Source organism: Epinephelus fuscoguttatus, linkage group LG23 (genome assembly GCF_011397635.1).
Source record: "Epinephelus fuscoguttatus linkage group LG23, E.fuscoguttatus.final_Chr_v1".
In the NCBI taxonomy this organism is placed as follows: Eukaryota; Metazoa; Chordata; class Actinopteri; order Perciformes; family Serranidae; genus Epinephelus; species Epinephelus fuscoguttatus.
In genome coordinates this window covers 18,422,376-18,435,023 of record NC_064774.1, presented here as the reverse complement: position 1 = coordinate 18,435,023, position 12,648 = coordinate 18,422,376, and the positions used below count along the sequence as shown (strand labels likewise).

General features: G+C 38.9%; 2 protein-coding genes across 2 annotated transcripts in view; both read right to left on the bottom strand.

Moving 5' to 3' along the window:
• The window catches only part of rps4x (ribosomal protein S4 X-linked), a 569,691-nt gene that overhangs the window by 507,111 nt on the left and 49,932 nt on the right, over positions 1-12,648 (bottom strand). The window lies entirely within an intron of this gene.
• LOC125884398 (serine protease 27-like) lies at positions 1,925-11,773 on the bottom strand. Its single transcript, XM_049569327.1, has 6 exons — positions 11,649-11,773; positions 8,886-8,909; positions 8,620-8,782; positions 5,563-5,828; positions 5,334-5,473; positions 1,925-3,823 (listed from the first exon to the last, which is right to left on the bottom strand). Exons 1-6 carry the CDS (start codon positions 11,704-11,706, stop codon positions 3,419-3,421), a joined length of 1,056 nt encoding a protein of 351 aa, XP_049425284.1. The 5' UTR covers positions 11,707-11,773; the 3' UTR covers positions 1,925-3,418.

Below are 12,648 nucleotides of genomic sequence, written 5' to 3'. Positions count from 1 at the left end.
TTTTCATTCCCTTCTTGCCGAGTCCTTTTTTTCCCTGTTGGAGGGTAACAATGAAAATAAACATGTGAACCATGAAAAACAAAACATATTGATTTTTTAGATCTTGAAAACTTCTCATAACCGTCTTTTTAAAGAGCTCCCAAAATATTGTTGGTCCCCTGCCCCATCTACTGAACCTCCTATCTATTGTGTTGGGTGTCAAATCTGAATCATGTGCAATCCATCGCAGTACCCTACTCTGCTCTGTCAGGCATTCTTTGATATAATCTCAAACCATATGTTAAGGGATACACCCAGGCATGGATTTAACTCTTCATTAAGATGTTTCCTCAGTTTTGCACCATTTACCATGGCCTGTATTGGAATAGTATTTGACGTATGACACTCAATGTCCTTCCGTCTTGTCCTGTAGGAAGGATTGCACAGGCTCCACAAAGTTTTTAGTTGTGCAGCCTGATGATAGCTCTAAGACATGGCAGAGCTAGCCCCCCTTGAACTCTGGGTAACTGTAGAGTTCTAAATCTTCTAAATGTATTTATCCCACTCTGTAAAGTCTTTGTCTGTTACTTCTACTGGCAAAGTTTAGATACAGCAGCCTTGGAAGAACGTTCATTTTAACTGCCTCTACTCTTGAAACTAAACTTGTGAATGGGATTAAATTCCACCTGACCATGTCTGATTTTATTCTTGAAATCAATGAATCATAATTTATAGATTTCAATTGAGATAAGTCTTGAGGTAGGTCTACTCCTAAATATTTCCTGGATTTTGAAAGCCAATTAGATCTGAACCTTTCTCTAACAGTTCGGTCCGGTACATAGTTAAATGTGTTGTCATGAGTGCTGAAAGGGATGCAGTGGGTTGTGTTAAATATATTAACACATCATCTGCAAACAATACTATTTTCTGTTCATCTCCTTCAGTGTTTATACCTTTTATATTTTCATTTTGTTTTATCCATTGACTCAGAGGTTCCAAATAGATAGCAAATAGGAGAGGGCTAATTGAACAGCCTTGATGACACCCACGTCCTAGTGTGAAAGAATTTGAGAGATTTCCATTAATTTTAATCCTGGCTTTGGGTTTATTACATATATAGATTGTATGGTCTTGACAAATGTTTCATGAAAACTGAATCGCTCCAGCACCATTTATAAGAAATCCCACCTGACAGAGTCGAATGCTTTATCCGCATCCAATCCCAATATTACTGCCTCTAATCGTTTTTTGACAATGTTTTGCATCACATGCAGTGTTCGCCGAATACTGTCCTGTGTCTGTCTCTGTTTTATAAATCCGGTCTGGTCCTGATGTATTATATCTCGCAAAATTATATCTAAACGTCTGGCTAGGATAGCAGTGAATAATCTGTAGTCTTGATTAAGAACACTAACTAGTCTGTAATTAGAGCACTCCATTTTGTCCTTTCCTTCTTTCGGAATAACTGAAATGAAGGCTTCCCTCCAAGAGTTTGGAATTTCTCCTTCTTTTAGCACCCAGTTAAATGCATTTTTCAATAGGGGGATCAATGGTTCCCTGAGCACTTTATAAACCTCTGAGGTGTATCCATCTGTGCCCGGAGCCTTGTTTGTCTTCAGCTTTGAAATCGGCGACTTTATTTCTTCTGATGTGATTTCCTTTATCAGAGCTGAGTTTTGGTCCTCTGTCACTCTTGGTAAATTTAATGAATTTAACAATTGGAATACCTGATTTTTATTACTTATCTTTGGTTGAGAATATAGATTCTTGTAATATGTTTCAAAACATTTATGTAGAAAACCAGATAACTGGTTGCTCTGTGTTGTAGAGTGTAAATCAAAAAATGTATCAGGTGCTCTTGGAAAAAAAAGGAGGGAAATCCAAAATGCAAACAGGAAAAGAATCCAGGCACTCCAAAACAAAAATAAAAATGAGGAAGGAAAGATTAGATTAAAAAGCCTTTATTATAATGGCCAACTCATTAAAAAGCCAACATGTTTCGACCACTGTTGGTCTTCATCAGGGCTGGAGAAACAGATGCACCAAGTTGTGCTTTCATCTATATAGTAGCAGCAGCCAATAAGAAACTATCACATGACACAGTTAATGACATGACAGGTGAAGCCAATGAACCACGATAATATATCACAGAGAATGAGAAAACAAGAACAACACACAAAACATAACCAAACCAAACATCAATCAAACTTGATAAAATACCCATGAACCAGTATTAAACATATGTTCAAGATATGATGAATCAAGATATTAAATATAACAGAAACATTAATGGAAACTTGTAAAGTCTATATCTTCATTAAGACCAGGATATTTTAATGCATCCAATTGATGAATCCAAAAAGCTTCCCTTTTCTTAAGTCTCTGTATTCTGTCACCACCCCTAACCATAGGTTTAATGTGCTCAATGCCCTCAATGCGCAGTAAGGAGTCATTTGCATTGTGATATTGACTAAAATGCCTAACCATGGGGTAGTCATGATTTTTAATTCTAATGGCATATTTATGCTCAGCTAGACGATCTCTCAGGCGTCTTATTAATTGCCATTTGCTTTTTTAATCTATAGGCCAGCAGCTTTGTGGACTTACTTCCTGCTTTGTAGTACCTCTGTTTCATGTACATGAGCTTTTTTTGAATCTCCTGTGAACATTTAACAAATTAAGAGCCAGATGTTTCCTTTGAGAGTTGGTCAACCAAAACAAAGCTAAAAGGAGAATGAACATTGGACTACTTGCATTCATCAGGTGTCCAGAAACACTTGAATGAATGCTAATGTGGCTCAATCTCAGGTAATGTGTAAATAGGAAATTATTTCTTCTTTGGCCTTCTGCACCTAGGAGGTAATTTTTTTTTTTTTTTTTTACAGAAACAAAAAAGTGTATTTTCTGTCTAAAATCATCTCTTTAAAAGACACTGCAAAATTTTTCCGTACTTTACGTCAATCCCACAATCTGCAAGTTTATATAATGCCTTTACTTTTAATGTCATAAAGAAATTAATCTCTGATAATGCAACTTGAAATCTCAAAAATCTTTTTCTTTTGCTGACTTGCAGTGATGTACACCGGAAAATTGTGACATCACAATGGGTGTGGTTACAGGTACAACAGGACACATTTCTAACACACTCAAGTGAAAAAGGCTTCAAACTTTCCATGGCAGAGGGCAGTGAGACACCGCGTTATTCTCCAATAATCCCATTTGTGATTATCATCAAAAAATAATAACGTACAATCATTCAATCGATATATATTCATTTAAGAAGGATTTTTTTTGTTTACAATAACAGCACATCAGTACTGCATTTTTCCTTTCATATTCTCCACATTGAAAGAAGAAGCTTCATATCAAACACAGTGACTGAGACTGTTGGGCACAGAAACCTCAAACTGTAAATAGTTTGTAGTTTCACATTCTTATGTTACACGTCACCAACCAGCACATAGAGTGAAATAAGTAGAAGACAGAGTGAGGTGAAGTGAGTGAGGTGGGAGAAATGGATCACATTTTCACCACTGTCAAATACGCTGCCACCACCCTTATCACAGCCCTTGCAAATGGTGGTGAAGTTGAATGTGTGAAATGGGAATGGTGATGGTGATAGAGGACAGTAAAAGTAGAAGTCGCTGTCCACTCCTGAGGAGATGTAGGTAACAAAGCCAAGTTCGCTGCCGCCAGTGATGTTGGTGATCCAGTCCTGGTACTCGGACACACGTGTGTAAACTCCAGGACTCATAGCCTCGCCACAGCCCTCACCAAAACTCACAACTCCAAACTGGATCCACACTGAATCGTTTTTGGTCACCAGTGGCCCCCCTGAGTCTCCCTGTGGAAAGAAACAGATAGTTGCAGGGATAGCATAGAGTATCTTTTAGTCTCAGTTCCATCATGAATCTTGTAACGCTGTATGGCAACTAAATCATTTTATAGAACATTATTTAAACCAATAAAATGCCCAGCTTGCCACCTATGTAGCTGGCCATTGATACGTGGTTGAGACACACGTATCAACAGACAGAGGACATTGATAATTGGTTGGTTTTAAGTTGTGTTCTTCAGTAACCAGAATAATGACATTTAGTCGTGAGGTATGGAGAACAAAACTCAGCATCTGCAAAACGTCATAATGGTAGGGTCCAAACATTGTAAAATTCTAAACATTGTTAGACACGTAAAATATAATCAGCCTAATTTTCAATGCAACCAAACTTTAACATATGTCTGATGTAGAGCTTAGATCGGGCCCAAAAAATCCAGCCCGATCCAGCCTGAGCCCGTGCGCGTTATGTCCGGGACCGGCCCGGCCCGTCCAATTAACTGTAATTATGGGCCCGAGCCCGATTTAAACCCAACATTTTTCAATAAGTTGGCTGTTATAATTAAGAGTATTAAACCACAAGTCTTGTTATTTTAATGACAGAAACATAGGATCTTAATGAATGGCGCAACACGGAAGCATGATTATGGAATAAAACAGGTGTTTATTTTAGGATCCAGGTGGTGAAGGGCTGTGCGCGCACAATGTTGCAACATTGTAACTGAGGGCCGAATTCACAAAAGGATTGCGTGGCTTTTGCGGCCGCTAAACCGGTAAAAATGGAGCAAACAGATACGGTCTAATTCACAAAGCACGCGCAGAGGGTGAAATGCTCCACTAACTGCGCTGCCAAGCAGATTGTGTCTCAGTGCTCTGGTGTTATTTGCATGTATTTAAATGAGGTAATATGCATATATTACCTTTCTTTCTTTTACCTTTCTATGCAAATGAGCCTCATTGATAAACAACATCTAATTCACTAACACCAGTGCTAATAGCCACATGCAGTTTGAGTGAAGTAAATAACGTCTTTAGAAAGCTGGTGCAAACTGGGCGCTCCTCTGGGGAAGCCTCTCGCCCAGTGATCGTGGCAGCAGTGATCGTCTGTTAAATCAGTCTGTAAATAATATTTTGACATTATTATTATAATCATTATTACTCTCATGGCATCCGAAGATATTGATCAAAACCTAAACAACAAGAAGTCAGAAATTTTAGCTAACAGTTTGTACAACAGAGAATCAGCAACAAAGCAACTGGTACAATCCATGAAAACTAAGGTAAGCCAATGCTAACATAACTAACAGTAATCCGAAGACTCAAGTGTGACTGAAAATAATACACATGCTGGTTTCAGGTAGTTAAAGACAAGCTACTTAAGAGGTAAATTATCTACCTTGAAAGTGAAACTGGAGGTGCATATTCTCAGGATATTGTTCTGCACCTTGCTGTAAAATTAATGTCACCCCTGGCTGTCGTCAAGGCATTACATATCAAATGCACAAACAATGGTGGTCACCTGACATGCATCCCTCCCTCCAGCTGTGAACCCAGCACAGATCATGTTGCTTGTGAGGTGGCGATGGGTACACTGGCACTCATTGTTTCCCACCACTGGTAAATTCACTTCCTGCAGGATGTCGGCTTGGGTGAATGAATCTAATTGGAGATATTTCAAAGGTACAATTGAATAAATAATACAATAGATACTACATGTGTATGCATGTGTGTTCAGTCTGTGAGCTTACCAGCCTGAGTAAAACCAAAACCAGTGACCCAGCTGCTAACCCCCGTGTGGAAAGTGCTCCCTGCGGAGGCCAAGCAGACTGGTTGTATGTAGTCCGTAAAATTCACCGGCGCCGACAGCCTCAGAAGACATATGTCGTTGTCATGGGTCAGAAATCTGTATGATGGATGGCACTGGATCATGTCAAGTCGCCGTGACACTTCATTCAAGTTTGGACCTGACTGGCTGTGGCGGCCCAGGAACACTTCTGTCGTTTGAAGGTCATGTCTTCAGGACAAAGAAGAAAAATAGTAAAATTTTTACTATTCAGCATCCAGAATGCCTGTTCAGTTTTATAAGTGGGGGAGTGTTTGTGCTGAGATCAGATCACAATGCAAACCAGACCACCTCCAGCTGTGGCAGGTAGATACTTCGCATCAATGAGCACTGCATAAATAAAGGTCTAATAATACTAAGTTTGAATTGATGGAGAAATCACATAATTAAATTTATAACATGACTAAATTTATCACAGTGTACCAAGGGTCCAAAGACTCTGGAGGGCTTTTTAAAGTGGCGCTTTAAATTTTGTAAATTTCAGTCTTAACCCTATGGGCCTGAACGACGCATAGTGCGTCCAAATTCACACCTGTTCTTCTCTGTAGTTTTTCTCCGTGACTGTGCGTCATAGTGAGAAGCCACGCATATCACGTGAAACAGCTTTCCGACAAGACGAAGCACTTGTCGGTAGTCCAATGTTTTCACAGCGAAAAAAAATGATAAAGTTACACTAAAATTATGTATAACAGAGCTTTCATACAGATCTGCACATACATTACTCCTGGATGGATTACTCACGAATGCAGGCTCCCACAGAAATTCCACCCATATCACATGAAAGCGCAGGAGCAGAGCTTTCCAGTGATACCACACACATCATTGTGCTGTCATCCCATCACGCTATAAATACAGATCAAGTGTCTACAAAATAAAAACCTGACAAATTTCTTTACAATCCATTATACAGATCTTGTTATCAGTCACTTCATATTGTGAGAAATATCGTATCTTACCACGTCTTAGGCTTGCGTGTGTTTCTTCCTGTCTATCCACATTTGTAGTGCCCCCCCCCCCCCAGTGCCCAAAATGCCCCCTAATATATAACTGAAACTGAAAAACAACAACAAACTTTGTTTACTGCAATCAAAGTGGCAAATATTATCTTGGAGGACATCATTGCACTTGGTTGACTATTTTTCTATGATCTTAGATGTAAATATTGCATGTTTCTTTCAATCAATCAATGCAATCATGTCCGCCTGGCACAAACCACATGTTTTGGACAGCTGTGAAGTGACAGAATGTCCCACCATCATGGTTCTTATATTGCCAGATTCCAGAGAGTCCACCCTCTTCATATATGGCAGAATATGTCATTTTCCAACTTGCTATGGTGAGATACATGTAAAAATGTAAGAATTTAGTAACACGGACTTGTTTTTTTCATTGATATACAAATTAATATAAAATACAGGCACATAGAAGGACATGAAATGATGGCAAATCTGGTTAGCCCAGATTGTCCTGAAAAAAACAAGATATAGCATGTGTATGTAGCCTTTATAATGACTGTGATATGAGCTTAAAAGTAAAGGCAGTAAAAATACCCCAAAAACGCCTAGGGCCTGTAGGGTTAATTACTTGCTAGTTTATCCCCTTCTTAGCAAATAAATTCAAGTTTTGCCTCATCATTTGATTTTGTTTGGTTAAAGGTTCAGTGTGTAGGATTTAGGGGCATCTATTGGCAGAAGTGGTATAAAGTATTCATAACTATGCTTTCATTAGTTTATAGTAAGAATATGAAAATAAGAATCATTGGGTTTTTGTTACCTTAGAATGAGCCTACATCTACATACGGAATGGGTCCTTGCAGAGTGCACCATGTTGTTCTACAGTAGCCCAGAATGGACAAACCAAACACTCCGTATGTTTACATGACATCAGAGAAAATCGATTCATTTTGTTAGTCCGACTAAAACCGGACTTCTAAAATACATGCAAACATGCTAGTTCGACTCAGATCATACTAGATCAAATTTCTCAAATCGACTAACACACCCAGACAATGCAACTGGGAGTTGAATTACTCCTGCATGTATACAGTCAATCGGACTCGAACTGGCCAAGGCACTCAGCGCATGTTTTGCAGTGTCTGCCTCGGGCATTGATCAGGATGTCGAAAGCATTAAATGCATAACAGAAGAAGAAGCTGGTCACAACGTGGTGAAATCTACATCCAGAGCATTTTGGATGGATTGTAAGGTTGTCCACCATGGTAACAGTTTGCTGCTTGCTAACCATAGCTAACTTGTTTGTCAATTGTTTGGTCTGTGATAAAATAGGTTAACCAAAAAAAGGTCCCATACTAACGAGCTGAAAGGGGGGCATATCGCCACCTATCATGGTGGAGTCGGACATTCTTTGGTCAATTAATCGATTCCATTCCTGTGCTTGTAAGGACAGTTGTCCAATCAAATGGCCTTGTCGAGCTATACCCGTAGCTTGACTTAACTCTACATGTAAACGTGCTGACTGACTCTAGATAGGGCCATTTGCGTTTTCATGTTTTCACGTCAGCCACGGTAGTTCTCCTACATGCTTGGCACATGGGAGACTTTGTAGTTCTGCTTCATCACCACTAGATGCCACTAAATACACACCTGACCTTTTAGGCTGTTTTGAAACTATCCAAAGTGAGTCAATATTAATTTTGAGCTTCCTTTGTGCTTTTTCCACTGTAAATGTCAGTGGTGTGTTTGAGCTGTGGATACCTGTAGGCTGTTATTTGTCACAGGTGGAATGTAGACCCATAATTTTTAGCTCCAGCCATGTTGACAGGTGACAAAAGGCAATGTGCTGGACATTGTGTCCCTGATGTATGTATGCAAAGTCATGTCCCTATGTGAAGTAATGCTTAAAAATGTTTCTAGACTTACGTTGTGTATTGCCTATCTCTGATAAAAGCTAACAAACCAAATTCATAACATGTATAAAAGAATTTGCAACAGTGATCCCTTACACTGTCAAGCAGTGAGCAGCCGTCAACACCCACTGGTTGTTAATCAGGGACCCTGAACAGTAGAGAGTGCCGTTCGAGATTAAACTGACTTGCCAGGGCCAACTTCCCGGAGATGCATTTTCACCTCCCACAATTCTGGAGTTTCTTACAGCTCTGCCACAAACTGACAGAAGAGAAGAGAGGGAAGTTAAACATGGAGTATAGGCAAGAAGTCGTACATAGCTGACGGGCAGAAACAAAATGTAATGCTGCTCTTGGATGCTTACCTGGCCCATGCTGTGATTGACATCCTGAAATTTAAAACACAAAGAGACATGTTAAGTAAACTCAGTCAAGGTGAGTCACATGATGACGGCATGCATTTGTGAGCACATACCAAAACCCAACAGGATATGCGGAAATTTAACTGGGGCCTACTTCTAAAACTTTTGTGGGATCATCCCAAAATTGTGTTTTGTGTCAGGAGATTCAATCATACATATGTCAAGATAAGAGGCCATGAGTATGCAAGATTTAGCTCCAGAGATTTAAAAAGGACGGAGGCATTGGGCTCCCTAACCTCCCTCATTATTACTGGGCTTCCAATTTGTTAACTCGCTTTCTGGACCTACTTTCATCTTCAGCATGATAGCCCAGATGTGACATCTATGGAGCTCCAATTTGAGCCCTACTCAACTAGACAACCAAGTTGCGCCTCATACCCTTAAAGTGTGGGCCCAGTTTAAGAAGTCCTTTGGCCACAGAGACTTCTCCCTTCGGAGCCCGGTTGCTTCCAATCATCTCTTTTCCCAATCTTGGTCTGACTCAGCTTTTTTGATTTGGCACAGGAAAGGCATCAGTTGGTTCAAAGACATGTTCAAAGATGGCTGCTTTGTCTCTTTTGATCTATCCGCACCGTTCAAACATACCTTGTTTTCTTGTAGAACCTGTTACCAATGCAAGTCACATGTTTCGTTCCTTAAATTCATTGTCTAGAGGTGCACTTTCTGAATTACAGAATGCCAATCATGTTCACCTCTAGACAGGATTAAGGTAGCCTGGGAACAAGATCTGGGACCTATATTTGAGGACCAATGGGTCTCTATACTTTCAACAATACAAAAATCCTCACTTTGCGCAACACATTGCTTATAGGGGCCCACATGTCTAAGGTTAAGCTGTCTAGCATCTGCCCTGATACAATTCCCACCTGTGACAAATGCAAAAACAACGATGCCACCCTGATCCATATGTACTGGCTGTGCCCTCACTTGGAAGCATTTTGGTAAGACATCTTTCTTACCTAAAATCCTTAAAAAAATAGTAGAACTAGACCCTTTCGTTGCCTGGTTGGCATTGTTAGTGGAGACAATCCCAACCTGACACCAGCAGAGCTGTATGGTGACTTTTGCTCTACTCTTGGCCAGGCACGCCATCTTGCTCAAATGGAAGGAGTCTGCCCCACCCACATCTGGCCAGTGGCTTCAAGACGTAATGTCCTGCCTAAAATTAGAGATGCTGCGCTTTTCTGCCAGTGGTTCAGAGAATTTTTTTTAAAAGACCTGGGGACCCTTTTTTCTCATTTTCGTAACACCCAAACAACATCAGCTCTCAATGTGTTTTAGTTCAGCCCTTTACATAATAATTAAAAAAAAAAAAAAAAAAGAGGGTAAAACCTGACTCCATGCATGTCGGTATTCTGTATATGAAGACGTGCCTCAGAAATATTTAAAGGACGGAAAAAATTGGCAACAGCAGGGGGTTGGGAGGGAAGGGCTGTTGTATCATATAAGGTATTGCTATAATTGCCTCAGGGCCATGTCTGCTTTTGTTTGTTTTGCACACTAATGTCCACTGTGTGGCGCTGTTACCAGTTAATTTTAAAGTCTAGGTTCCATTTTTTTTCCACACGATTCAAGTAATAAAATCTGCACTCTTGTCAAACCCCAGTCATGGCTGACTTGATGCTATACTTTTGACATTATCTTGACTTTCTCTAGGCATGCAGTATCAAATTGCTCTCTGCTTATTGCTCGCGGTAAACACACAAAAGAATTCAACACTGTGACTGCACAGTTGCACAACAGGACACAAAAGGCAAAAGGTCAATAGGAGAAAAATGCAAGTGCAAATACACTTGCCAAAAATTCTCTCCAACATGAACTAGTCAAACCTCTTACCGCTGACTTTCACCTTGGGATTAGTTGCCTAAATTTCTAAGAACCTGCTAGACTCCTTTGAGAACAGTGAGACACATATTTTTTTTCAATTGTTTATTTTCATCTTATCGTGTCATGTTAAGCACTTTATGCTGCATCTTCTTATGAAATGTGCTACATAAATACAGTTAACATTATTTAAGTTTAATCACTTTTTTGATTAAACTTAAATACAGCTAACATTATTTAAGTTTAATCACTTTTTTGATTACATTATAAAATCAGTGATTTAGCTTTTTTTTTTATTTTTTTTTTATCCACTGCTTATTATTATTATTATTATTACTATTTATTGCTGTTTCTTGTATCTTTTGTACTTTTTTCTAAATGCCTAGTTTTTAAAGTTTTTTAAATATTGAAATCTTTGATTTGACTCTTTCCCCTTGACTGCTGTAACACTGGAATTTCTCAATTGCGGGATTAATAAAGGTGTATCTTATCTTATCTTTTAGGTAAAATATTTGCTCTGTAATTTGAAGGACATATTTTAAGATCAGCTGTTGAAGTCCCACTTTATTTTGACCCTGTCAGGATGACCCTTTTTTCCCCTCATACAGCAAACTGTGGAAAAGTGTTTCTGATATGAAAAAGATGGTCATCGCTTTGAGGAACATGGCTGAACTGCAGAGTGAGTGGTTAGTGTAATGTATTCATATTACAGGCAGGGTGCCACATGGGTCCTTACACAGTAACCACATAGAAAAATCTTACTTTAGAGCCCTGAAAGTCCTACAAAAGTAGCATGGTAATCTCATCCACCTTTTCATATGAGGCAAGAAATTGATAAAGGAAAAAGTAATATCATAAAGAAAAATTAATCCGCTTTCTTACCTTTGGATGAGAGAATGATCATCACAGTAAGACCACATAGAAACTGGTAAAGAGCCATTTTTACTGTGCCTCCTTCTCTTTGTCCTCAATGTTAAATACCATGTTCCTTACACTCTGCACCACCCACATTTCATACCTTCCATTAAAGCATCATTTGTTCTGACTTTCCCGACATAACGTGTCATGCTCCAAGAAGTTCTGCGTGAGACAATAAGACAAAGCATGAAGTCAAACATGTTTGTCTTGATGCCTGTGATGCAGCTGCATACCAAGTACACACACCTGTGTACTACAGGAGAATAGATTTACCGTAACATTTAGTAAGAGGTGAATTTCCCACAACTCCTTCAAAGGTCATAATCATCGATATGGTCCTAAAATAATATCACCATATTTAAAGATATTTTTGCAATAACGATATCCTTGACAATATGACTAATTAGTGAAAAAAATATTTTATTATTCATAAAAAACATTGACTTGCAACATAATAAGTGATATAGTTTCATGCTTTGTCTTTAAATATTCAGTAAAAACTAAACAAAAATGATCTTATTTCTGTAGTTTGTAAACAACAACAGTAACTCAGAGTGAGATTCAGATTCTGTATACAGTACTAATAGTTCAACAAAATAAAATCTACCACAAATTACACATTTAAACAGCTCCCAAATACAAAAATACTGTACCCTATGATCTATATATATAAATCAACAGGTGAATTCCTTCTCTTTTAGCAAAATCCTAAATGATTGAGTTGTTTTTTTTCCACCTGGACTTTTATACTCTGCCATTTCTCATCACGCTGTAACCTGTGAAGAGCTGTCATGCTGCGATAACTATTGCACATTCACACATAAGTAGTTTTTTGTCAAGTTGCAAGCATCACATAAGTTTACAGTATTAAAGGTTTATGACAAAATCACTTGAAGACACTGACTCCTGTGTGTGCTCGGTGAAAAAGGACACACACACACACACACACACACAGGAGTGTGTG